This window comes from Lynx rufus, unplaced genomic scaffold (genome assembly GCF_022079265.1).
Source record: "Lynx rufus isolate CCGP_SWC_20201006 ecotype Redwood Valley unplaced genomic scaffold, mLynRuf1.p SCAF_2, whole genome shotgun sequence".
NCBI lineage: Eukaryota > Metazoa > Chordata > Mammalia > Carnivora > Felidae > Lynx > Lynx rufus.
In genome coordinates, this window is record NW_025814834.1 from 13,877,040 (window position 1) to 13,903,609 (window position 26,570).

General features: G+C 38.9%; 1 protein-coding gene across 1 annotated transcript in view; it reads left to right on the forward strand.

Annotated features, from left to right (window-relative positions):
- The first annotated feature begins 1,055 nt into the window (after positions 1 to 1,055).
- Positions 1,056 to 26,570, forward strand: part of CUL3 (cullin 3) — a 94,926-nt gene continuing 69,411 nt past the window's right edge. The window contains exons 1-2 of the mRNA XM_047085986.1: positions 1,056 to 1,237; positions 21,918 to 22,115. Coding sequence (XP_046941942.1) covers positions 1,172 to 1,237; positions 21,918 to 22,115 — 264 coding nt within the window. The 5' untranslated portion in view covers positions 1,056 to 1,171. The remainder of the gene's footprint in view (positions 1,238 to 21,917; positions 22,116 to 26,570) is intronic.

Below are 26,570 nucleotides of genomic sequence, written 5' to 3' on the forward strand. Positions count from 1 at the left end.
CCCTGGAACTTTTGGAGTTCAGGGAAATTTTATGGATTAACCATCTCGCATCCCTCAGGGCTGAGAAGTGGGGTCGGCGCATCCAAACACAATACCTCCTAAGGCGTACAGGCCTCTAATTTCTAACACTACAGGTGACTCCTGCACAAACTCTTCTTTCAACTTTCTGGCTTCTGCTCAAGTACACCTCCCTAGTCCACATGCCCTAGAAAAGCACAGGAACCAGTTCCAGGACTTGGTTATCCACCTGGCACCCCTACGCTCCTCCCCGAGACTACCGTCCGGCGGCCCCGGCCCCGCCCAACCCAGGTCCGGCCCCGGCCCGGCCCGTCGCAGCCCTGCCCAGCCCAGTAAGACCCAGCCCACTACAGTCCCGCTCCGGCTCTCTGAACCTCCCCGCCCACTTCGTTCACGTGACCACGACCCCCCCCACCCCCCCGCTCCGCGCTCCACCAATTATCAACCACCCCTGTCCATAGCCCAGTCCGCGACGTTCCCCTTTCAAAAAGGCAGCTTTCTCCTCCCGCCTTCAGCCCCGCCCCTTTCCCCACCTCCCCGTCCCGCTGGTCCCTCCCACTTCTCTAAGTCCCCGGCCCCTTCCTCCCCTCCCGTTGACCCCTCCCGCTCCCAAGCTTCGCCCCGCCTCACTCGGGGCCGCGCGCTCGCCCTCTTCTCGCGAGATCTGAGCGTCCCCGCCGCGGCCGCCCGCCTCCCCCTCCCGTCCTCCCACCCCCCTCCCCCCAATCTCTCCACTCTCCGGCTCTCCTCCCTCCCTCCTCCCCCCTCCACCCTCTGGGCCGGATCTCGTCTCGCTGAGGCGGAGGAGGAGAAGGAGGAGGAGGACGTTCGGCCTGCGCAGTGAGATGTTTGTCCGTCGCCGCCGCCGCCGCCATCGCGGAGGAGCGCGATAAAGGGAGCCGAGCCGGGCGTGAGGGGGACCCCGCGGAGCCGCCGCGCCAGCGCAGCCCCCCCTCAGCCGAGCCCGAGCCGCCGGAGCCCGAGCCGCCGCCGCCCCCGCCGCGGCCGCCCAGGGGCCGGCCAGCTCCTCAGCCCAGCCCGGGGGCCGCGCCGCCGCCCCCAGCGTAGCCCCTCGCCTGCCCGCCCGCCTTAAATGTGACACCGGCGCCTCGGAGTGCGACCCGAAGCCGCCGCCGGGGAGGGGACGAGCACCATGTCGAATCTGAGCAAAGGCACGGGCAGCCGGAAGGACACCAAGATGCGGATCCGGGCCTTTCCGGTGAGTCTCTCGTCGGCGCCTGGGACCCCGGGGCCGGGGGCCCGGCGGAGAGCCGCACGCGAGGCCCGGGCTGAACTCCCCCCAACAGGCCGCAGGCCCGGCCTCCCCTCCCCCACGCCGCCGGCCGCGGGGCGCGAGCCTTCCCGGCAACGGGGCGGCGCGGGGCCCCTGCGCGGCCGCCCTCCCGGGCCGTTCCCCGCGCCCGGCGCCGCGCACCCAGCCGGGGGCTGCTCCTCCAGCCGAGCCGCGGGCGGCGGCCGCGGCCGGGGCCCCTTGGCCGGGGCCCCTTGACACCTTCCCACGTCCCTGGGGGTGTAGGCCCGGCCCCTGGCGCTCCCCTCCCGGCCCGCTTCCCGGGACCACCGGACCCGCAGGGACGGGGACCGTGGAAGTCCTCCGTGTGTGGGGCGTGCGTGTAACTTTTCACGTGTGGGCTCGCTGCCGTTTCACAAATCCCTTGGCCTCAAAGATGGCCAACCAAGACCTGTCGGATGATGAAGGGGACTGTCCTCTCCTTCTCCCTTCCTCTCCTCGGGGAGGCTTTTGCCACCGACCTGCCCCCCGACGCAGTGACAGTGGTTCCACGTAACGCTCGCTAGTTGTGGACTAACAACATCAGGTGTATTGATAGCGTCTTTCGTCCACAGGCTGCCGAAGCACTTTACAAACTCTCTTGCGCAGGAATTGCCTCGCCACTCGTAGGAGGGTCAAGGGGAAGCCAGAGAAAACGCACTGGACAGTTGTTTCGCCCCTTCTTTAGCCTTGGAAGCCCCGAGTTGCTCGTCTCTGTAGGTTTTAGTGACCGCCAACGGGTTCTGCCTAGAAACTTTTCTTTCTGAGCCTTACGTTGCGTTACAGGCGCTTGCAGCGTTCAGTATACGGGGTATAACTTTGGATGTCAGATCTGATCCAGGTAGCCAATGGCAAGCAATTAAAATGTACTGTTGTAACAGAGAAACTGGACATACTTGCTCATGTCGCTACAGTAACAGGTCTACGTCAAGATAGACAAACTAGCAATTGGCCGGAAGATTGTAAAGCACCAAAACTGGAGAAAGATCTCCAGTGTCTTAGCATCCTAGACCCGTAACTTGCGAAGGGGGAAAGGTGTGGTTTGCATGTGCTTCTTAGAGCATGCTTTTGCACAAGGGCAATTTGCAGTGAGGGGAGACTTACTAATACAGTTGTCCCAATTGAGTAAGAAGCCCACCCAGAGAACTTGAGGACTGCTCTCAATTCTTAAAACGTTTAAGAAAAAAAAAATGGACCTGATGCAGAGTTCTGAAATTGTACTAACCTGAGTGGTGATGTCACTGCATAGAGACTCCAGGCTTTATGTAAAGATAGGATATGCTCAGGAAAATTGAGTGTTTTGATACACCAATTAAAGGGATTTTGAGTTTTTGAAGTTTTTTTTCCCCCCAGTAAATACGAGAAAGAAAAAGAAAGTGAGAAATGTTGACAGAAGAGAACTCATGAAGTCGATCAGCATGTTTTCCCTTATAATGAAGTGAGCTGGGTTTGTAATGGGTTAGGTAGTGTTTTGCTACTAAATCAGTTGTGAACATTTTTAGCAGAACTTAGAATTAAAAAGAATCTTAAATAATTTTATACAGTAAGTTTTCTAGGAAAATTTGCTATTCTTGAAGTCTTGAGTTCTTCTAAATCAGATTTGTTAGTAAAATCTGTAGTAGCTCACGTTTGACGTTAACTCGTTTTTGTTAATACTGTGAGTAACCACTTGTACTTTTATTTTAAGTGTGACCAGTTTTTTCGTCTCTTTAGGTTTACCCGTTCCTACCTGGTCTTCATTCCCTCATTCATTCAATAAATACTGCTGTGTGCCAGACACTGTTCTAGGGGCTTGGAATATGTCAGTATAGCTTGAAGAATCAAGACCCCTTCTTTCTGGATGTTGTGTTATTGGAAGAGGCAGGAGAGAATTTCATTATTCCTTTAGCAGAGGACTATAATATATGATACGTTAGCACTGAGTACCGAAACCGATTTTTTTTTTTTTTTTTAACGTAGTGTTATGGTTGTGATCTCATTTGGACCTTTTCTGTCCATAACTTGTTGCCATCTAAGATTTTCTAAAATCCTTTATTGAAGTTTGTAAACGACAGGTGTTTGATATTCAGTGGTTTAATATCTGCTAATTTTTAAAAACATAATTTTTCATTATTTCATAAGTCTTCATACTCCTAAGTAGTTTGCATTGAAAAGAATCCGGTTTTTTAATACATACATTTTTAAGTCATAGTTCTTTGAGCCTTCACCACGATACATGCGTTGGTGGTATGGTATTTCACTGACTTATCCTTTGGTAAATGTTTGAGTACTTCCTAGACCTTCAAATTTTTTCTTTCAGGTTAGCAATCTTCTAGTAGCAAATACATAGTATTCCATAAAGAAAAAATAGTATTTATGTGTATACATATGTATAGTACTTATAGGTATTGTATTTTGCATTACTGTTTGGATATATACTGTAGGTACTGTAGTCTAAGGAAATTGTAGTTTACCAGAGGTCTCAAGTGCTCATTTCAGATTCTGTTTTATAAATTGATGCAGAAAGTGTAAAATATGTATTGAGATTGTTTTGTTTTCGTTGCAGAATAGAGTGGTAGGTGGACTTCCAGGTATTTGATAGATGTCTAACCCTACTGCAGATACAGTCCCATCAGTAAAGTCAAGTTCCTTTTAGCGTTTTGAGGGCATACTGTAAGTGTGCCTTCATCATTGTTCACAAAAGTTATGCCATACCACAGTTTTATACACAATTTGCATTTTAAGTACAGCTTTTCATAAGATTTTAAGAGAAATGAGTTCTTTTTAAGATGGAAAACAATAAAGGACTTTTTGGATTTATAAATTGTTGATGGAGTTAAAGTTTATCCCAGTTTGTTAGCTTTCCTGCAGTGCACTAAAATATATGGCATTTCACATTCTTTTTTTTTTCTTTTTTTTTGGTACCCTAAATAACAGCAAGGGCCACAAAACATTTTTAAGAAAGGAGCCTGGAGTTGTGAAACTCCTGGAAGCTCTATGGATTTGGATCAGAGTGCTGCCCCAAGAAGTTCTGCACTTCTTTCCTTTCTGTTGCCGTCTGTCTCCCCCCTGAGCTTTTGTTCCGCTATGTAGGATTAGTTGCTGTCAGGTGAACCTTTTGTTCTTACGTTTGAAAAGCCATTCCTCACCATCTGTACTTTCCACATGGGTTCTGTCCACATGGGCTTGAAAGATTGGATTGGATTGGATTGGAGGAGATACGTTTGAATGAAAATACTGGCCTCTCTTCTGGTATGTCTTTTTTGGCTTAGCCGTCAGAGTAGGAACCATGTTATGAAAGTGATGGTCTTTAGAGTGTGGTCTGGAAATGGTTTCAATTGTTAGTTTATAGACGCATGCTAAATCATGATGAAGAGTCTCAGGTTGTGATGTCCACACCATAATTCCAGATGAGCTTCACAGAGCTCCTGTCTGTGTGGCATGAGCAGTAAGTGACGTGGAGGTTATTGTTAGGTGGAAAGCACAGAGTAACATTAGAGAGAGATGAGTTTTAAGATCATCTGTGATATACCTGCGAGCACAAGAGTTTAATAACAAATGGAGACAGTTAAGGTTTTTGTTTTTCCTGGCTATAGTAAAATTTGCTAAATTTGGGGGAATAGCTTGATGTTCATAATAGATTTCCCTTCCTTAGAGAACATAGTTGTTGTCTAGGACTACTGGAGTGTATAGACGGGAAAGCTGAATGACAGTCTGACAAATCACACAGGGTGGGGAATTAACTATTTTTTGTTCTCTAGTGTAGAGAAATTAAGGAGTAAGGTGTAACAGATTCACTGAAGTGTCACTTAAACTTAGACTGATTCTTTCTAATAGTTCCAGGACAGCCAGTTGTGTTGTACCTGTTAGTACCTCTCTGGCTTTAGAAGTTAAAAAACAAAAGCATAAAGTAGGTATCTATAAGATGTGTATATTTGCATTATCTTCCTAGATAACTCTTCACAGGAGCCTGGAAAATTATTAGTATCAATATTAAATTTGCAAGTATTTTAGAGTGTAGAAAATACTGTAGAAATTGACCTTCTAAATAATACTTCAGTCACAAGGTCAGTTCATTGAGACAAAATAGAGAAAGCTTCATTTGTTTGTACGTTATTCATTCATTAAATGTAGCTAAGTAATAACAGCACTTTTCCAGTTTATGAAGATTATATGTTTAAGACTAGAGAAAGTAGTATGCCTTCCCTTTGTATTCTAAGTTGCTCCCAGCTGTCCCTTTGAGATAACTTTTTGCTGTTACTTTCAAGATCATCTGATGTTCGTTAGCAGTTTTGTTAAATTTTTGTAAAAGTTACTCGACAATTTGTAGTTTTGAATAATCCAATTTTGAAAGTAGGTCTCGTTTGTTCATTGTAAATGCAACAAAAAAGTAAAGGTGTTACTAGTAAGCACAAATCCTTGAGCTATAATAGGAATTGCAATTAGTGTCTGTCAGTGTATTGTGAAAACCAGTCATAATCTGTCAAAGCAGTGAATTCATTTTAGTAGATTTTCTAATTATAAAAGTGATGCATATTCATGATAGAAAACGTTAAGTATCTAAATTTATAAATAAGGAAATAAAAATCACCTCTAGGGGCACCTGGGTGGCTCAGTTGGTTAAGCATCCAGGTCATGATCTCACAGTCGTGAGTTCGAGCCCCACATCGGGCTCTGTGCTGACAGCCCTGAGCCTGGAGCCTGCTTCCAATTCTGTCTCCCTCTCTCTCTGCCCCTCCCCCGCTTGTGCTCTGTCTCTATCTTTCAAAAATAAATGCTAAAAAAATTTTAAAAATCACCTCTAGTTCTGCTTGGACATAAGCAATATTTACATTTTGATGTGTTTTCTTTTAATTTTTCATATACTTCTGAACCCTTAGTAAAATTGAGGTACTATGTCATGTTATAAACTTGTTTTAAAATACAGTATTTTCATGTTAAATATATCAATATGACTTGTACAGAGTAACACTCTACGGTACCTCAGTTTGCTTAACCATTTCCCTACTGCCAGGTATTTTGATTAATTCCAGTTAGTTCATATTTCCTCTGCTACAGATAATGCAACTGTGATTATTTACGCACGTAAATACTGAACCTATCCATGATTATGGAATTACTGAGCCAGACAGAATTGGTATATGTTGCCAAATTGACCTCCAGAAAGGTAGGAATTAATAATAGCTAACACTTAATGAATGCTTATCATGTGCCACACACACTGTTCTTTGTCTTTTACTGTGCTTTGCGTGTGTAAACTCATTTCATTTGCACAACTGTATGGAGTACTATCATCATTTGTTTTACAAAAGAAGCCTTGAAAACTTAAGAAATTTTCTTAAGGTCACTGTGCCCGTAAGTGGCAGAACTAGGATCCTAATGCAGACCCTCTGGCTCTAAAGGGAATGCTCTTCAGAATTAATTATACAAGTCAAGGTTATATTAGTGTATTTCTATTGTGTAGCAGTGCCTTAGCCAGCATTTTATATCTTTAATTTCATAGGTGAAAAAATAGTACTTTAATACTTTAATTTGCATGTCTTTGACGACTCCTAAGAATAAAACTATGGATAGTCTGTAGGGAATTTTCCTTTAGTTTTACTTTATTCAACATGTGTGTTGGGAGTCTGACTAAAAAATAGACTGAGAATATAATAGAGTGTAGGCTTTGGACTGCCACGTTTTGAGTGTCATTTCTACCTTATTCTAGCTGCATCATCTTTAACAAGTTACTTAACTTCTTCTAGCTTCAGTTTCCCCCTCTGAAATGAAAATACTAATAGGACCTACCTTACAGGGTTGTTGTGAAATAGAATAAAGCATTAGAACACTACCTAGCTCAAAGGTGCGGTTTGTACCACTATTTAGCCATGGTTATGCCACAAGTTAAATGTTAAGATTGAATGTTATTTTTACAGGTTGTTATATTGTAATACTAAATGCTCATTTTAGTGATGCTGCCATTTTTTTTGGTACAATTTTTAGAGCTTACATTTTGAAAAGCCTGCATGGCCAGTTTGAACCACACTAAAAATCAGTCCCAAAGGATATAGGTTTGGTACTGTTGGGACACTTGCAAAGAATGCTACTGGCTCTTGGGGGTAGATTCAGAAAAGTTGTGATAATGATTCTTGCATAATCATTGGAATAAGTATGTCACATCTTAGATAACTTTGTTGAGGGAGTGTGATGTACGTAATAGAAAGTACACGCCAAATATTTATCTAAAAATACGTTTTGCTTCTCTTCATTTCTTCCCTTTCTTTTCCGTTCCCTTCTTTTTTTGTTTCTCTCATGAACTAGGTTGTGGACCCTGCCCAAAGCTTATACCAGACACCCTTTTGAACCACGAAGCACTTAGCTTAGTGTTAGACACAGTGTGTGGATGGTTAGTGAATGATTGATTAAATGAGAAACTAGGCCTTTAAGCTAAACCATAGTAATTGATTAATTGGATACGTTGATGCAAGTACCGCTCTGAAATGTTTGAACTCTCTTTGCGACTATAAGTGAAGTCTTAAGATGTAGTAGGTCATTAATGATGTTGTGGCACTTCCTTTGAAGGGTAGTCAGCCTAGTCTCCTGAAACAATAATGATTTGAAAGTAGAGCTAGTATGATGCATTGGTAGTAGCCTTGGCTTGAGCTTTTGAAGACCAAACCTGTAGTCCGGTCTTTTTTGTTCACTAGCTGTACTCTGCAATTGACTCCTTTCTCCGTGATTTTTTCTTCTCAGCCTGTTGAGCTGTCCACTGTGATCCCCCATTTTCATTGCAGCTTGACTCTTCTGTATCTTCAGCCTGTTCTCAGAGTTCTTTGCCTTCTTTGCATCTGAAACCTGGCTTTACCCTGGGAATTCAGGCTTATCTTCTTAAGTTGGTGTGTCTGTTTTCCTTGTAATTCTTAAATCATTAGGCCCAGAAACCATTTATTAACCACATCTGTCACCTTTTGTGGCCTGGGCCATTGTGAACTGTTCTTTTTTGCACTCCCTGTGACTGTGTCCTAACTTCTTAAACGTGTTCCTTTAGTCACTGAAGACTTTCATACCTTCCTCACATTCTTTCCAGTTCAGATCTTAATTTCATCCAATACATGTGGCACAGTCATTCATTTATTCAATTTAAAATCAGTTATTATTGTTCCTCCTGGGGGTCAGGATCAAACAAGATGATCAGACAGACCTGGCCTCTTCTTATCACAGTGGTCTTCACTCTGTCTTAGAGCTTGTCATTTTGTTGCTTTAGAAATCTTAAACTTTGATAATTACGTTCTATCTTAGCTTCTCCATTTGTTAGATGTAGTGAGCAAATCACTTGTTTCCTCTTTTGTAAGAAGAGAAAACAGTACCTACTTCTTCAGAATAGTTAATACATGTAAAGCTCTTAGGATAGGGTGTGGCACAACGTAAGCATTCTAAATAAATGCAGGTTGTTATTATTTCATTATTCTATTGTACTTGTTGCTTGTTTTCCTTCTGACATTAATGTGCTCTTGGATCTCAAGAAGATCCCTTTCATTCTTTTAAGCCGTGGTGCCTCCTTATTAGTTAACTAGTTGCTAGTTACTAGTTGCCTCTTCTTTCATACTACCTCCCCAGAGCAAGGCCAGAAATAGCACACAGTGTCTTGGATCATTCCACCCATCTGCCTTCACTGCTTGTATTTTTTAGGCTGTTGTGCACTCCTGGGGAAAATTGGACGATGGTGATATCTAAGCCGGACTCCCAGGGCCTCTGGGCAGGTTTTTTTTGTGTGTCCCTGGTAAGCTCCTGCTTCCTTTTCCTGTGCAAGCTATTCCGAACTTTAATCACTGTCTTTAAGCTCTTTATTGAGAATTCTTTTATCTGTCTTCCAGAAATTTAACCACTGCTTCACTGTGAAAACGAATGTTATCTTGTATAAGTTCCTTCAGCTTTCTTTCCTTTCAGTTATAGCCTTTAACCTCTGTCTTTACTCATTCTTTGCCCCTTTCCTCAGGGCTCAGAGAAGGAAGATGTTCTTTTCTTGTTTTATCATGGTAACTGGCCATCATACTATTATTCTTTATTTTCAAAAGTCTTCAAAGTATATAGTCTGTATCTCCTTTATTAGAACATGATTTTCTTTAGAGGAGGCGTTAAGTCTTTTTGTATTGATCTTTGTCAGTGTAGCACCATAGTATCCAGCAATGTTGCATGAATCAGTGAATAAATACACTCTTGTTTTATTGTCTTTAAGATGGGAAACTACAGCAGTCTTTCTCACAGGTTAGTTGTGAGAAAGTGCTTTCTGAGAAACAGTGGCATCAGTGAGACATATAAAAGAATTTTTTAATCATAAGGCAGAGTTTCCAAACAAAAGTAATACATTTGATGGAGGACAGTCATTTTCAAATACTTACAGGGTCTCCAAGACCTAGGAGGCATAGGAGGAGTGGAGTAGGTGTATCTTCAAAAATCTCCTTCTCTTGTTATTTAAAGCCATCTGTAGTTGTCATTTGTACAAAAGATTTCATTTTAAAAAGTTCTATTAACCACTGCTTTAAAATCACTAGTCGTTAATCCAGCCTTTTTAAAGTCAAGGACAGCCCTACTTGCCCAAGTTGGGACAATTACTAACAAATTGAGAACGGATTCCTTTCGTTGGCCTTAACCCCTTATCTGGAGGTTTTGCTACTAGAAAGCATTCCTTTATTTTTTTAAGTCAGTTTCAAGTTGAAAATGTAGTTAAGTAAAACTTCTTAAATTTGATTTTCATTCGTTTAGTACTTGCAATCGAGAAAGGAATGGACCCAGATTTACTCTTTAAGTGACAAAGGTTACTGCTAAGCAAACGAAGAAGACTTCAAAGGAATGTCTTTAACTACTTTAAGAAAATACAAGCTTTTTTGGAGATATTTTTCTATAAAAGCAACCCCTCAATCGTAAGAGGAATTCTTTAACATGATGATTGCACGTCATTCTTTTCTGAAGCAACTCTGAACTGAGCAACCCTTAACCTCTCCTATTTGCTCTATCCTCTTGACAGTAATCATGATAAATTCTTTTTCTTTTTTTATTTTCAATATATAGATAGTATGAGAAATTGCTTTATAAGATTATTACTACAACTTGTTGAATGTCTATTTTATGTTAGGCTGTGTTTTAGGTACTTGGAACTATAATTATCTCAAATCCTTTAGATGTTATTGTTTTAAATCTGTTTAGGTCTGAGAGATACCTGGTAAGGTATGCGTAATATCACATGTACATCTAAGAAAGGGCAGAGCCGGGATTTAGATCCCAGATCTGATTCAAAAATTCATGTTCTTCCCGCTGTACCACACTGCTTGGGTGTATTCTTTTAAGCATTTGCTAGGTTCTGAAATATTTACTTTCTCAATAGGAATATTGGAAAATTAATTCTAAGATTGCTGTTCAAATTATTAACCAGGGGCAGGTCCAGGGGCCCTAAAATTTATACAGTGCAGTACTCCTGATGAAAAGAAATCGAAATTAGTTTTTGGTCATTGGAAGGAGCCTTTGAAAGTATAAACCTTGCTAGATTGAAGATAAAATGCATCTCTCATAGGAGAATAAAAGTTACTAAAAACTTGAAATCAATGGAAGTGTATATTCAGTAAAATTTGTGTTGATAAATTAAGGGTATCCTTATATGTACTGACTTGAATTAAGCAAAGTCATAACTTAGAAGAAAGACATTAGTTGATACATTTGTGAGTTAACACTTTCCTTTTTAAACTAGAAGACTGATAGCACAATTTTTTATAAACTTTTTCCAATTAGCAGACATTCATCTTAAGTATAGGTTTAGAAAAAAGTGATTCTTTGAAATTAACATGTTATGATACTTTAATATAATCCTTAATTTTTGTCTTTGAGAATATACTAAGAAGTAGGTTAAACAGTAAAATCAATTTTGAAGCACAAAGAGCAGATACTTTAAAATAATTCACTTTTCCTCATGGTACATGCAAATGGGACATGAAAATGTTTTTTTTTTTTTTTTTGATGAAGCTATCCCTAGCCAACTAAACAAGTCATTTATTTGCTCTTGTTTATATTCATATTTTAATTTTTAAAAGCTAAAAGGGATTTTAGAGAGAATCTGTGCCAGTCTTCCTTAATAGATGGGGAAAGGGAGGACTAGAGAGGATGATTTACCCAAGGGGATACTCTCATGACTTGAATTTATGGAAGAACCATGACTAGAAGCCTGATTTCCAGTTAAAGGTCTTTTCTCTAGACCAGATTGAAACAATCATATAGCCATAATAATTCAGTGTTAACATTAGCCTATTCGGTTACTAAATGTTGTCTTAAAATTGTGCACCCAGGTGATTTGAGTTGACATGGAGGTAACAACAGAAGGACACTTAGTTTAGGACCCTGGGATTTCTTCATTGCTCTAATTAGCTGTGTGATCTTGAATAAGCCACATGGCCTCAGTTTCCTTATTTGTAAAGTGAGATTTTAATTTGTGGTTATCTTATGCTCATTCTAGCTCTAAAACTTTCAGTAAAAGGCGGTGCATTTATACACCAGTCTAGTTGCTGAATGCTGGTGTATTCTCCCACGGTTTAAAACATTTTCTGTGTTGGTGCAGTAGTCACCTACCTATCTTTTGGATTTAGAATGTTCTTTAAAATCAGAGTGGTGTGAAGGGGCGCCTGGGTGGCTCTGTCGGTTAAGCTTCTGACTTTGGCTCAGGTCATGATCTCGTGGTTCATGAGTTTGAGCCTGGGTCAGGCTGTGTGTGATAGCTCAGAGCCTGGAGCTTGCTTCGGATTCTGTATCTCCCTCCCTCTCTGCCCTCCCTGGCTCTCACTCTGTCTCTTGCTCTCTCAAAAATAAATAAACATTAAAAAAAATTAAAAAAAAAAAGGTATTATTTCAGTGATGATGCTTAAATAGTAATACGAAGCAGTGGGAAATTAGCTCTGTTTTTTTGCTTTTTTTTTGGCATACTTTGTGTGAATTGGTAGCTTCAAGGAATTTTTGAGCAGATTTGATACCAGGTTTTTGTAGTAATTTTTTTGATGGACTTTTGGTATCCTGTCTCATTTGATTACAGTTTAGATTCATTCAAAGACAAAGCTAACAGGTAATTTATACTTTTTCACATTTTTTTCCTCATCCGTTGGACTGTGTATCGCTGATTTCAGGGTAAACTAACTTACAATTTATAGGGCTTTTGACACATTATCATAGTTTTAAAAAACAAGGTTTACCCGTTTCAGAACCACTTAGTGACCTAGGCTAAAGAGAAGAAAATATTGTCACTTTTGATTAAAATGAATACTTTTAGATTGTTAGGATGGAAATATGGAACTCAAACATACGCTCAGATATAAAGTATAAGTAATTTTCTTGGGGCCCTTGGGTGGCTTTGTCAGGTAAGTGTCGGACTTTGCCTCAGGTCATGATCTCATGGCTCCTAGTTCGAGTCTTGCGTTGGACTCTATGCTGACAGCTTGGAGCCTGCTTCAGATTGTGTGTCTCCCTCTCTTGCTCTGCCTCTCGCCTGCTCACGCCCTGTCTGTCTGTCTCTCTCTCTCTCTCTTTCTCTCAAAAATGAATAAACATTAAAAAAAAAGTATAAGTAATTTTCTTAATGGGGGAAGGTCTCTAATTATGATGTTTGAGGAGTTCCAGTTACAATGAATGTTGTATTCTTTGGATAAAATGTGTTTCAGTGTACCAGGCATGTAGCCTGCCTCCCCCTCCCCCTTCCCCCCCCCTTTTTTTCTTTTTTTCAGTGAGGACAGCACAGTAGGACAGTGACAAACTTCTTGGCTCAGTGAGAATACTTAAAATTGCATCTTACTGTGATTATTATCAGACCATGAAATGTCACACATATCCTTTCTCATATATGCAAAAGTCATTCATGGAGAGATATATTTGAAATATATTAGTCGTAGTCAAGTCATTTGTGACTTACATGGACTTTAATAGGCTAATCTGGAAGTTTGACCTTTGGTATTTGAAAGAAAAAAAATTGTTCCAAATTTCCATATTGATTTTTTGAACAGCCTCCTACTGCTGAGTGCTGAAATGCAGATTATAATTGAACCTTCTATTGATGATTTAGCTTTCTCATTATAAACATACTGTTCTATAATGGTATTAGAGGCCAGCTCAATGTGGATCGGGTTTAGGTTGTGATTTCACAGAATTGTCCCAGGATCCTGTGCCTTTCTAATTGATCGTCTTTTTCTCTGCTCCCTTGACATCAGTTCCTACTTTGGGCAGCATGGTTCTGCACTCATCTGATCTCCACTGTAACCACAGAGAAACTGGTTAAAGAAACATCAGTCTCAACTTTACATGCAGGTTTAAGTCATTAAGTGAGGCTGTACGTCAGTTTTGTGTAGTAAAGCGAATGTATTGAGTAAGTGCTGTGTGCCAGATGCTTTCACAAACTTTCTTAATTGCCACACAGTACATCATCTCCCATTTCTCCTGCCACAAGTGTGTGAGGAAAGTAAACTCTGGAAAGTTAAATAACTTGTCCAAAATAGGAATGTGTAGCATTGTACTGTTTTCCTTAATACTTGAGTCTTTGGTTGTATTTTTGATGGTTGAGGTTGGTTAAAGATTAACTGATGGATAAATGGAATTATTGCAGATGTCATAAGCCGTTGTATAGTCATTGGTCATCAGATAAGACTCATCATCATCATCAACTGTAACTGGACTACATTCAAATCATAGTTTTTGAGAGTCACCTAGGCATTGTCCCATGTATTATAAAGGATACAATAAAATAAAGGGAGAGAGACTTTATATTACTCTAAGTTGCTTATAATCTGGAAGGCAGCTTCCTTACATAATTTATGGCTTAGTTGTGTCTCACTAGAATACTGTCATTCCTCAGATATTTGTACCAGAGCAATTTTTTTTTTGAGGCTGAAGCTCAAAATTAAGATTAAGCATTTTTCCTTGTTTATTTTTTTCTAGCTGTGTCATTCTGAATTGCTTGGAATTTCAAATTCTCACCCTTTTCCCCCACCCACCCTGTTCTAAATTTCTTGTTGAAAATTATTCACAGGGGACTAAAGACTTCTTGTGCTTTGTATACAGTGGATGTGAAGAATACAGTTCTCTTCATTTTAGTTTAATTGGCTCATGCTGTAGTTCTCTCCAACTCTTGGTAATTACAGAACCTTCAAGATGTGTAAGTATATAACAGACCGACATCCTTTCAGATTCAGACATTTTAAAGGTTATGTTTTTACATCATTTGAAATAGTGTAGATGAATAACCAAAGATATTTGTGAAAGAAAATAAACACTTAAGGTTATTTTTGCTATTGATACTTACTAATGAGGGAATTGTAATCCTGGATTAGGAAGATGCAAGAGGGTGGAGGTCATTTTTAAAAATTAAACTCTTGATTTGTTTTTTAAAAGTCTCATTAAACCATAAGCATTTAAGAATACTTAATTATAGCTTTCCTTTTAAAGAGAACTTTTGTTTTCTTGCTAAATGAATTTACCTTCCTTGCTGATCACTTTATAACTTGAACTTGTTGGAGCAGAATACTGTATATGCCTAATAATGAGCAAACATTACGTGTGTGTATGCATTCCATTATTTTATTGTTTTTTTGAGGCATTACATTCCTTCCTGAGTGTATTTGCAATTAATGGATCCTAAGTAAAGCAATTTCATCAATGAGATCAAAATCCTGCTCAAATAATTTAGAATATCACTTTAAAAAAAATGTTACTACTCTTTTTAAAAAAGTACACAATGTTAAGGCCTTTAAGTTTTATGACTGAGTGAAGTATATAGACTGATGTTTTTATGGTTAACATATTGATGAAATTTGGGGCGCCTGGGTGGCTCAGTGGGTTAAGCATCAGACTTCACCTCAGGTCATGATCTCGTAGTTTGCAAGTTTGAACTCCATGTGGGGCTCTGTGCTGACAACTCGGAGCTTGGAGCTTGTTTTGGATTCTTTGTCTCCCACTCTCTCTACCTCTTCCCTGCTCACACTCTGGCTCTCAAAAATAAGTAAACGTTAAAAAAAATTAAAAAAAATATTGATGAGATTAGAGGTTAACATTTAGTTCTTTTAACTTTCATTGGCATTTAATGTTGTATTCTGTACCAAGGATGGGTGAGAAATTGAAGTTCATCAATAACATAATTATTTTAGCACTGTTACTGACATGTTCAGTAGATTCTAAGACCAAAAGCATGCATATAGAAGAATCTGCTTTTGAAGCCCATTTCCTTTGTTTTCAGTTTTTTGATTTAGGGGAAAGATTGTAGCTTATGGATCCTCTCCTGAAGGGGCTTTTCTGCCTGTGATTTTCTTCCTAGTTAATATTTATTAATAAAATTAATGATTAAGTAGTTAAGTGAATAGGAAAATCTGAAAATACTACTTGATAAATGAAATTTAAGGGTTTATTGCTTGCTTGCACATGATTATACTTTATTTGAAAAGGACATTTGATTATTTTAAAATTACGTTAATTGCAGTAGATAAGCACCTTAAAATATATTTCCATATCTTTATGCTTACTAATTCAGATGTTCGTGTTTTCAAAATTGCATTAGTGTAATACAGATAAATCAAGATACTTTCACCAGGCATTTGTTTATGGCCTTCTAAGTGACATTGAAGAAAAATATATAACTCCTTAAGTATCTTGTAGTCTACTGGAGGAAAAAGATGCACAGATAATTATGAAGCAGTATGGAGTGTAGTGATAGATATGACCTGAGTATTATGAAAGAGCTGAGAAGGAGTCCACTCTGCGATAGAAGGTCAGGGAAGGATTCCTGGGGGATGGAGGACATCAGAGCTGTGTTCAGAATCTTTGTAAAGAATCAGATATAGAAGAGGCAGAGGAGAGGATTTTAAGAAAACATGGGAAGATGGGGCGCCTGGGTGGCTCAGTCGGTTGAGCGCCTGACCCTTGGTTTTGGCTCAGGTCATGATCTCACAGTTTGTGGGTTCAAGCCCCACATTGGGCTCTGCAGCTGGTAGCGTGGAGCCTGCTTGGGATTCATTCTTTCTCTCTTTCTCTCTCCCTCCCCCGCTCAAGCTGTCTCTGTCTCTCTCAAAATAAGAAAAAGTAAAAAAAAAAAAAAAAAAAATTTAATAAAAAAAAGGCGACATGGGAGGGTGGTGAATGAGGGGGAGGTGTCTCACTGGATGGGAATAACCACTGATTTAATGTTGTTAGGAATAAATGTAGTAGTGAGTGAAAGATGAAGTTAGAGAAGTAGGAATAGACTAGATTTTGAATATGATTAAAGTACACTTTTAAAGTACATCCTTCCACCCTGTTATTAATGAGAACTAGGTTTTGAACAGGGGCATGATGCTCATATTTTTTAAATGGTGATTCTGAGGAAGATAGATTCTGAGAGGTATTCGAGTTCATGATAGTTGGAATGCTGTCATAGTGATCTAGAGGAAAGTTTTAGGACAGTAGTATGCAGGATGAAAGAATGGGAGCATATTTGAGAAATATTTTGGTCCTACTGTTAGCAGCACCTGATGATTGGATGAGATGGGGATGAGAGAGGAAGAAGAAAAGTTATACATAAATAATTCACAAACCAGCTAGTTATACATGCTTCTAAACTAGCTGGTTTGTGAATTAAAGAATATAGGAGGAGGGTTAGTTTAACAGGGCTTTTGGACATGGTAAGTTTGATCTGTTTCTGGAGCATTTAGTTTGAGATGTCCAGCAGGCAATTGAATACGGTAGTTTCATGTTTTGGAGGAACATCTGGGCTGGCAGTACAGATTTGGGACCAATTAACACACAAGCCAGTAACTTATTCTTTGAGATGTGGGCCAAACTTCGTGGGAAATCTGAAAGAGCTCAAGACTCATCATCCAGAAAAAGAAAATGCACACAACATTATTTGGCAAAATTTTGTGTGCAGTTTTAGGAAGCTTCAGAATCCCTTGCTAATCTGGTGTCTTACAATTTTTTGAACTTTAGATGTGTGGGTAATAATTGTAATCATGATAATGGATGGAAATGCATAGTGACCCAGTAGAGAATGAAAACAGCCAAAGACAGAGCCCTGGGGATTAAAATGCCATTTAAAATGGCACTGGAAGAATAGGAGATATGAAGTAGGGAATACTGTTTCTGAAAGAAGGCTTCATTATATTGACTTGCATTTAGCATAGTTGTACCCTTAAGTATTGTTGTTTTAGCTCATGTTTTTTTGTTTTTTTTTTTTTATTAAGCTTGAAAAGTTTTGTTTTGTTTTGTTTTGTTTTGTTTTTTCTTTGTGACAGTTATTCCCATTGATGAGAGAGAGTTCAAGAGATTCTATCACTGGAAACTTTTGTTAGTCGACATGTGAGGGATTGTGCTGTGTCCTGGACTGGGCTAAATTCTTCTGACCTTCTTTAATCTTCATGTTAGTCCTTTGATCTGGATACTGTCACTAAACCTCCTTAACAAGTGAGGAAATGAAGATTTAAGTAATTTTTCCAAGGTTACTTGGGTTGTTAATTTAGCAAAACCATGACACAAATCCAAGCCTTTTGGACAGCAAAAGTTAGGTACTCTACTAATATTCCACACTATGTTTCCCAGGAAAATCAGTGACTGACACTGTGATATTACTATACCATATTAGCACAGTGGAATGTAATGTGATTCCAGTAGTTTGGACTAGATTTGGGGATATATAAATCCTAATTTCTGTGATTTGGTGTAAGTCATTCAGTCTCTCTGGGTCTATTTTCTTTATATTTACTTGAAAATTTCTGCACCTAAACATTGTTATCCTTTCGCTCCATCTCTACTCTGTCCATAAAACATGAATACTGAAGAAAATACTACATACAGTCTTGGATTATAAAATGACTCTTGGTTTTATATATGTAAGAAATGATTTATTATAATGTAAAGGAAATTCCTACAATAGTCAAAGTCTCTGATTTATGTTTTTTAAAATTCTTTAGTTTCTAATAGCAAATTTAGTAATTCATGATGGGTAGAGATATTTTTGTACATTTTCTAGCTTTCATGGGAACTTATTTAGAGCCTGGAAAGATCATTTGCAGTTTTGCTCAACTATTAGCAATATAGTTATCACTGGAGTTTATAGTCCACATTAACTTGGTTTTTCTCTGGAATTGTTTTGCTTTATTCATTAGTTATTTAATGTCAAGAGATGTTTTTAGTGTGCTTTTTAATAATCTCTGTATATGCTGCCAGCAAACTAAAACCACATTGCACACATACATGGAGTACTTGAGGCCGTCATTATCACATGGACTTGTATATTTTTATTTATGGGAACTTATGACCAGCTACATCTTAAAATATATTATATGGATGGCATCCTATGTGTCAGGATATGTGATAAAAATAGATAGTAGTTTTGATGTTGGGGTAAATTCTTTAAAGGCCATTTTGGAAAAGTTTCTGGTGGACCTGGGATTTGAATAAGATTTGAGTAATAAAAAAGTTGTTCTGTTAAAGAGTTCCTTTTTAAGCACCCCAGAAAAGATTAGAATAATAAGACTCAGTTTGAGTACTCTGCTTAAGAATCCTCTATGATTGAGGGTTGAACTGATATTTTATTGCTAGGGTGACGGAAAGAACTATTTTGCCTATGTTCCTTACTCTTCCACATTCATACCCATTGGACATAGCTTGGAAAGGATTGTGTTTTTTTTTTTTTTTTTCTTTCCATAAACCACTTCATTGAGGTGTGCAACTTGATGGATTTGTAGGTAAGTATTCACCTGTGAAGCCTTCAACATAACCTATGCAATACACACTCATCATCACCTCCAAAAGTTTCTTCCTACCCTCTTTGGAGAGGATTCCATTAGCTCAGTAATTTCTATTCAGTTCAGGTCAGAAATATTTGCGGAGCTGATGAGTAATTGTTGCCATGTTTCCCAGGTTGTGAATGCAGAACATGTGGGTTATATGTGGCATAATAACAGCTCCTTAGAGATTAGTAGGAAATCATTCTGTCAACAAGTATGAATGTCTGTTATATGCCATGTATTACTTTAGTTGGTGAGGGATTCCACAGTGAAAAAAATCCCTGCCTTCATGGAGTGGACATTTGGCTGGAAGAGGGAGGCCAGGAAAAGAAGTATGGAATGTAGTATTGGAATTTGGGGATCACTAGTAAGAGTAGATTGCTATTTTAAAGGGAGTGAGCAGTTAAAGCTTTATTTTATGGTGATGAGCAGTGTTTGTGAGGTTGATAAAGTGATTGAGCTATGGAGATGCCTTAGGGAAGAACAGTTGAGAGACAATAGAGAGTGGCAAATACAAACACCTCAAAGTGAACTTGTTTGACACCTTCCGAAAAATAGCAAAGAGGCTGGTGTGCTGGAGCAGAGTGAGCAAGGAGGAATAGATGAAGTCAGATGATCAGATTGAGTCACATTTTGTAGTTTGTATAAGGACTTTGACTTATAACTCCAAGAGCAATGAAAAGTCACTGGAGGGTTGTGAGCAGAAGAGTGGCATGATAGTGGGGCAAGAGCAGAAACAGACCAGTTAGGGGGCTGTTGGGATGGTCTGAGAGTTGATGGTGGTTTGGATAAGGCTAGTAGTAGTGGAAGAGGTGAGCAGGAGTTAGATTCTGGGTACATTTTGGAGGTAGAAACAACAGAATTTCCTGTTGGATTAGAATCAAGATGAGGGAATACAAGGGATTACAAGCTTTTGGCCATAGCAACCGAAAGGATGGTGTGGACATTTGCTCATTTGGAGAAGGCTGCAGGGGAAGCAGACTTTGGGGGCAAAGATTAGGATTTCTGTTTTGGACACGGTAAATTTGAGATGCTTCGTAGGTACTCAAGTGGAAACATTGAAAAGGTGCTGAATGTAGGACTCTGGCATCAAGGGCAGAAGGCCAAACGAGGTCTATAAATTTGAGGTTAACTTAAAGCCGTGAACATAGATGAGACCAGCTTCACCTGAAAACTGAGTTGTGGCCAGAGGGGTTTAGGGTGGGAGGTTGCTGTGAGAAGGAACCAGTAAGCAGACTGACAAATAGAAGCTAGAGAAATAGGAAGAAAAACAAGAGATTGTAATGCTTGGAAGGCAAAGCAAGGAATCTGTTTCAAGGAGTAGGCATGATCAGCTTTTTCATTAACTGCCAGATGGGTCAGGTATGATGAGAACTGAAACTCTGACCGTTTACATTTAGCAGGATGGAAGTCGCTGATGACTTTCTCAAGTAGTTTCAGTGAAACAGTAGAAATGAAAGCCTTACTGGAGTAGAGTCAAGATACAGTGGGGGAAGTGGGGCTTGGAGTCAGTGAATGTAGAAATCTCTTAAGTCTTGTGATTTCTCTGTAAATGGAAAAGAAATTTGATGGTACTGGAGAAGTATGAGGGTTTGTGAGGATTTCTTTTTAACATGGGAAACTGATGATTTTGAATGTGGGTGGAAATTATCTAGCAGAGAGGAAAGAATGTGGTGATGATGAGGAGAAGGGAGATTGATAAAGGGAGGTTCTTTATAGGTGAGTTGGCATGGAACTAAACTTCGTTCTGTATAGGTATCACCTGGGTTCAAAATGCTGACTAGGGTTCTGTAGGTCTGGGGTGGAGCCTGAAATTCTGCATTTCTGTAGTAAGTCCTTGATGATGTCTATGTTTCTAGTCCCTGTGCTATAATTTGAGCAGAAGAACTTGGTACTTTGAGAACCAGGACTAGCAGGGTATATTGATTCATAATCCTATAGATTGGTGGATATGGTTGGGGTTTGTGCATTGTGTCTTCAGATTGTTTCTGTTTTCTCAGAACAGGAAGCAAGTCATTATCCTAGAGTGAGGATGAAGGAGATGGTGTAAAATCAGCTGTTTGGTAGAGTTAACAGTCTAGAATGTAGGATGGTGGGGTTGTACTCTGGGCCCACTTGTGGTTAGTGGTTATGAATTTAAACCAAGACCTATTGAATATGGGTGTGTGTGTGTTACTCATTTACTTTCAGCTACACACATGGGTGAGTGTGAGGAGTTGGGTAGATGTGGTTTAGAATGGTAAGTATTTTGGAGGGGAGAGGGGCAAGTGATTCATGGGTGTATACAAGGTAGCTACAAATGATGGGACTGTGGAATCTGAACTGGGAAAGGAAGAAAATAAGAGAATCCTAGGTTAAACAGAAAATGTGGGGTTTTTGTTTTGTTTTTAATTGCACGTCTTCTTCCAGTCTTTAATTTGCTAAGGAGCTCTGTAAATCTTCAGGAGAGGAAAATAGTGTTCATGTCCTCAGTTTCGTTTTTTTTGTTTTTAATTAGGGAACTCTTTCTGTCTCAGCATCTCTCTGAGCTTGTATTCCACTAAATAAACTAAGGGAAGGATGTCTTAACACTTTTGGCTAAAGCCAGGTATTAACATCGGGGATTATGATTTCATTTAAATTGGAGGGTTTTGATGCATGTAAGAAAGGAAAGTCTTAAGGATTTTTTAAAAAATTGGCTTTTGTCAGCTCTAAAAACTATTCTTATGTGTATTTTTTAATTTTTGTTAGAACAGACTGTTAACATCCTTATTAAGTAATGCAGATTTATAGTCATAGCCATATAATAAAATAATTACTCTTTGGACAAATACAGAAAGATTTTCAACCATTGGTGTTTTTTTTTGTCTTTTTGTCTCTCTTGGATATTACAGATGACCATGGATGAAAAATATGTAAACAGCATTTGGGACCTTCTGAAAAATGCAATTCAAGAAATCCAGCGTAAGAATAACAGTGGTCTTAGTTTTGAGGAGCTCTATAGAAATGCTTATACAATGGTTTTGCATAAACACGGAGAAAAGCTCTACACTGGACTAAGAGAAGTTGTTACCGAACATCTCATAAATAAGGTATCCAACCTTAAAGGACTATTGCTAATTCTATGGAATATAGAAAATCCTTTATATACTATATAGTACTGTGACTAGCAGTGTTAGCTTTAAAGGCTGTAGGAAGCCTAGAGAAATAATAATTAGTGGCTGTATTCTAAAACCTCACTCAGAATTTCTAACCAGCTAAGTCACAATTTTTGATAATTGAGGGAAGATGAAATTTGTGATTTATGATAAATACATTCTTTGTAATCATTATTAAGGAAACAGACTTTGATTAACTTATAAATGCTTGTTTATTAATGTGTGATTTACAGATCATTATTTTTTCCTTGAAATGCTTAATCAGTCAGCCCATTTTAGCTTTCTCTACTTCCTCTGTATACTTGAAAGGAATAAAGCTACAATGTTTAAAAAATATCGTCTAAGACTTTTCACCAGTTGAAATTGACTCTGTTTTAACCAAGTTCCATAGTGAACATGAATTTTTTTTAAAAAAAACATAAATTAGTGTTGGGCTATTAAAATTAGAAAATGTTTCTTTGGTTCTAAAATGATGTTTTTGTTTTTTTAGAATAAATCTTTATATAAAGCAAACTTTTCTATTGCAAGTATGTCTTGCTTTTAAGATTGTCTGATGAAATGTAAAATACCACAGATAAATAAAAACTTCTCAAAGTTTTTGTGTGGTAGTAGGGTGTTCGTTTTTTAAATTTTATTTTGAAAAGAAATGGAAAAGTTGCACCAAATAGTACAGTGATCTCTTGTAGATTCAACAGTTGCTAACATTTTGCCAATCTTGCTGTTGATACTTGTTATTATTACTATTATTGATATTACTATTACTGAACAATTAGTAAGTTTTAAAATCATTTATCCTCAAATACTCTGGGATGTTTGTCCTGAGAACAAGGAAATTCTCTCACTTAACCAAAGAACAATGTTCAAAATTAGGCAGTTTAACATTACTGTAATACTGTTACCAAATACAGTCCACATTCATATTCATCAGTTGTCCTCTGTAGCAGTGATGTCCTTAGAGCAGTTCATTTTCTGATCCAGGATCCAATCCAGGATCATACACTCCGTTCCTCAGCGTTTTGTTTTTCAGCACATTGACATTTTTGACGAGTATAGGCCAGTTGTTTTGTAGATTGTCCCTCGGTTTTTGGTTTGTCTGATTGTTTCCTCATGACTAGTTTCAGGTTATGCATTTTTGGCAGGAATAATACATAAGTGATGTTGTGTCCTCAGTGCATCACATCAGGAGGCACATGATGTCAGTTTATCCCATTATTGGTGATGTTAACTTTGATCACTTGGTGTCCGCCAGATTTCTCCACTGTGAAGGTACCTTTTTTCCCTTTGTAATTCATAAGTAATTTGTTCAGATATATTTTGAGACTGTATAAATATCCTGTTCCCCAAGAAACTTTCATGTGATGGTTTTAGCATCCATTGATGATTCTTGCATGAATCATTATAACTATGGTGGTTACAAAATAGTCACTTTCTGTTTCTACTATTCCTTCCATAATTTCTTTCTCTTAAATGGGATTATGTAAGCAGGTAGCTAGTGTTTCAAGAAGCAAAGTGATTGTGGTGTTCATGCAATCAACAGGTTTTTTTAGTGCCTGCTCTCCACAGCTTTCTAGGAAAATGCAGTGGGTGCGAAGGGTTATGATACCCTTGTCTTTACTGTGATGTAAGAGATGATGCAGACATTTGGATACCAGTGTGAGGCGTTATATAATTAAGTGGCAAATGAATTGAATGAGCAGTAAATGGCTTAGGAATTCATATGAGGGAGAGATTATCCTGGGCTGTAAGATTTCATGGGAAGATATCAAATTGAACTGAGCCGTGAAAAATTTGGGATAGAAGTGGACAATGTGGAAGGCATTCCAGGATGGCAGATGTCATGTGATTATACAGAAATAATAAATTTGGTATACCTAATGTGTACTAAAGGTGGTAAATAAGAATTTGAGGTATATAATAATTTGTGGGGATTAATAGATTGTAATGTTGCAAAGGTGGTTTGGGAACAGATTGGAGAAAGACTTGCATGTCAAGCTAAGGAATTTGGACTTAACAGTGGAGTTTTTTTGGAAATTTTTAAGTGGATGATAATGTGACAGAATATTTTAAGAAGATTAGGATGAAAATGATATATAAATGTAGAATTGGGAGGTTGTTTGCTAGAAGCAGGGGAGAACCTGGAAATTTTTGAGTAAAGCAATAGGCTAGAAATGAATAGATTGAGGAGGTGACAAATTTTGTTTTCGGTAATATTAGAGATTTTTATAGTTGGAAGCAGCCTTAGAGATCATTTCACATGTGAGGGAAATTGAGTGTGAGATCATCACAGAATTGTGTTTAGAGATATACAGGTTTAGAGCTTGAGCAGGAACTCCGAACTGGAGATCGAGATTGGACGTGTGGTAGCACGTACTGAGGATTAAGTGTTGGAGTCCAGAGAACAAAAATCCCAGAGCCAAAGGACAAGTCTTCAAAAACAAACTGGTACGTAGGTGTGGGAAATGAAGAAGTCTAATTTAAGAAACTTGGCATCAAAAGAAAGAAGAAATGTGGAGTGGGAGAATTTTGCTTCAAGCTGTTGAAGGGGAGAAGACTGGAGCATCGGAGTTCTTGGATATGGAGAGAGTGCGGAATTGAGAACGACTGAGAATTAACGGTAGAACAGAGGCACGTTCTCATTTGCCGGAGATTCCGTGGTGAATGATGGTAGTGACTGTGTGCTTGGTTCAGTTCTAGCGCAATTTACATGTTTTAGTTCTTGGTCACAAACTAATGAGCCAGATACTACGATTCTCCTCTGTTTTACAAGTGGGGAAACCAAGGCACAGAGACTTAGTGATTTGTCCAGATGAACATAGCTAGTAAGTGGCCTAGCTGGAACAGTAGTCAGGCAGTGTGGCTTCAGGCTGAGCCCTTGACTTCTCTGTAGATCTGCTCCTGAGGCATAATGAATGGATCAAGAGGCAGTAAACACACTGAAAATGAGGGGATTCAAGTAAATTCCCTCAGTGTTTGTAAAGCCATAGTCCTTTAAATTCTAGCTCTTGCTTTATTTATAATTAAAATGAAGGAGCTGGCAGTAATATCTCCTGAGATTCTTTAGTTCTAAAACTATTACAAATCTAATAATTAAACTGGGCATCTTCTGGAAACGTGAAGAAGAGACTTGGAGTAGCCCTTTTTGGGTATATACTAAGAAATTGGCAAGTGAGGAAAAAGATAGCTCAGTAGGAGTTGGCCTCAATGTGCGATTTGCCGTTTTTGTTTGTCTTGAAGTGCTGCTTTGCAGCTTGGGCACAGATGCGGAAAAAACATCTGTAGTTATGTGCTGTGTTGAGAATTGGCTCCTCCAAAAAGCAAGGAGAGGAGGGGAGACCGGAGTGGAAAATCCGTGTTTAAGTGATTTTTCAACTCTGAAACATGGTTAGGTAGAAATTGAAGTCATGTGAACATTACTCTGTGCTAACTGTAAGAGTTACAGCATATTTGTGAGTTGCTTAAGGTGGTCCCATACCTAAGGTTAATTGTTACTTCGAAATATAGGCAGTTAGTTCCCTATAATATGTTTCAGAGAACATGTAGTCAAGTTAATTGTGCTGAAGAAGTTATATATGCCACGTTCTTTTTATTTCTCTTACATAGGCATTAATGATACATCACCAGCATCTCAACATGTTCGTCGATTTTTTTTTTTTTTTCTTTGACAAACACTCATTTGACAAGTTTAAACTAGGCAATTTCTGACTAGGAGATGTACCAATATTAGTTTATCTCAGAATTCATTTATTTCAGCTGAATTAAACCTTTTAACCTCTGCTAGTATCTGTGCTCATTTTTGGGTTTTCTACTTAACTTACTTCATTTTTACTCTTAACCACACAAATATAGTACTACTATATGAAGGGGACACGAAAAGGGCCATTATACAGTAGTCTTAATGTGCCCTGGTGCAGGAAATCTCAGTTTTTTCTACCAAATGGGACTTAGGAATGTTACTAACATAATGTGCAAAAGTGTAGTTTGCACGAAAATTGCTATTACCTGTTTGTACGTTGAATTCTCTGACAGGAAGGTGAGAGAATGGTTTAGGGTTCTGTGGGATCAAAGTAACCATCTTCAGTCTCACAGAATGTGTTCCTTTTTGTGGTTCTGAAAGCCTTACTGTGTGGTCTAGTCATCAGGGGTTTTTTTGTTCACTGTGCTTTTAGCAGTTTGCCGAACTGCGTAAGCAGTAACATTTTTTTTTTTTAAAGCAAAGTTATTTCCTACTCAAGTGAACATTTCAGTGCTATGGTATAGGCAGCCAGAACCTATTTTTTTTTTTAATGTTGAAGGTTTCAGATGAAATACATTTTTATGGAGAATTGGGGCTGGTTTATCATAGTTGCTAGTACCCTGGAGTTAAGATGAGAATAGTAAACATCTGGGCAA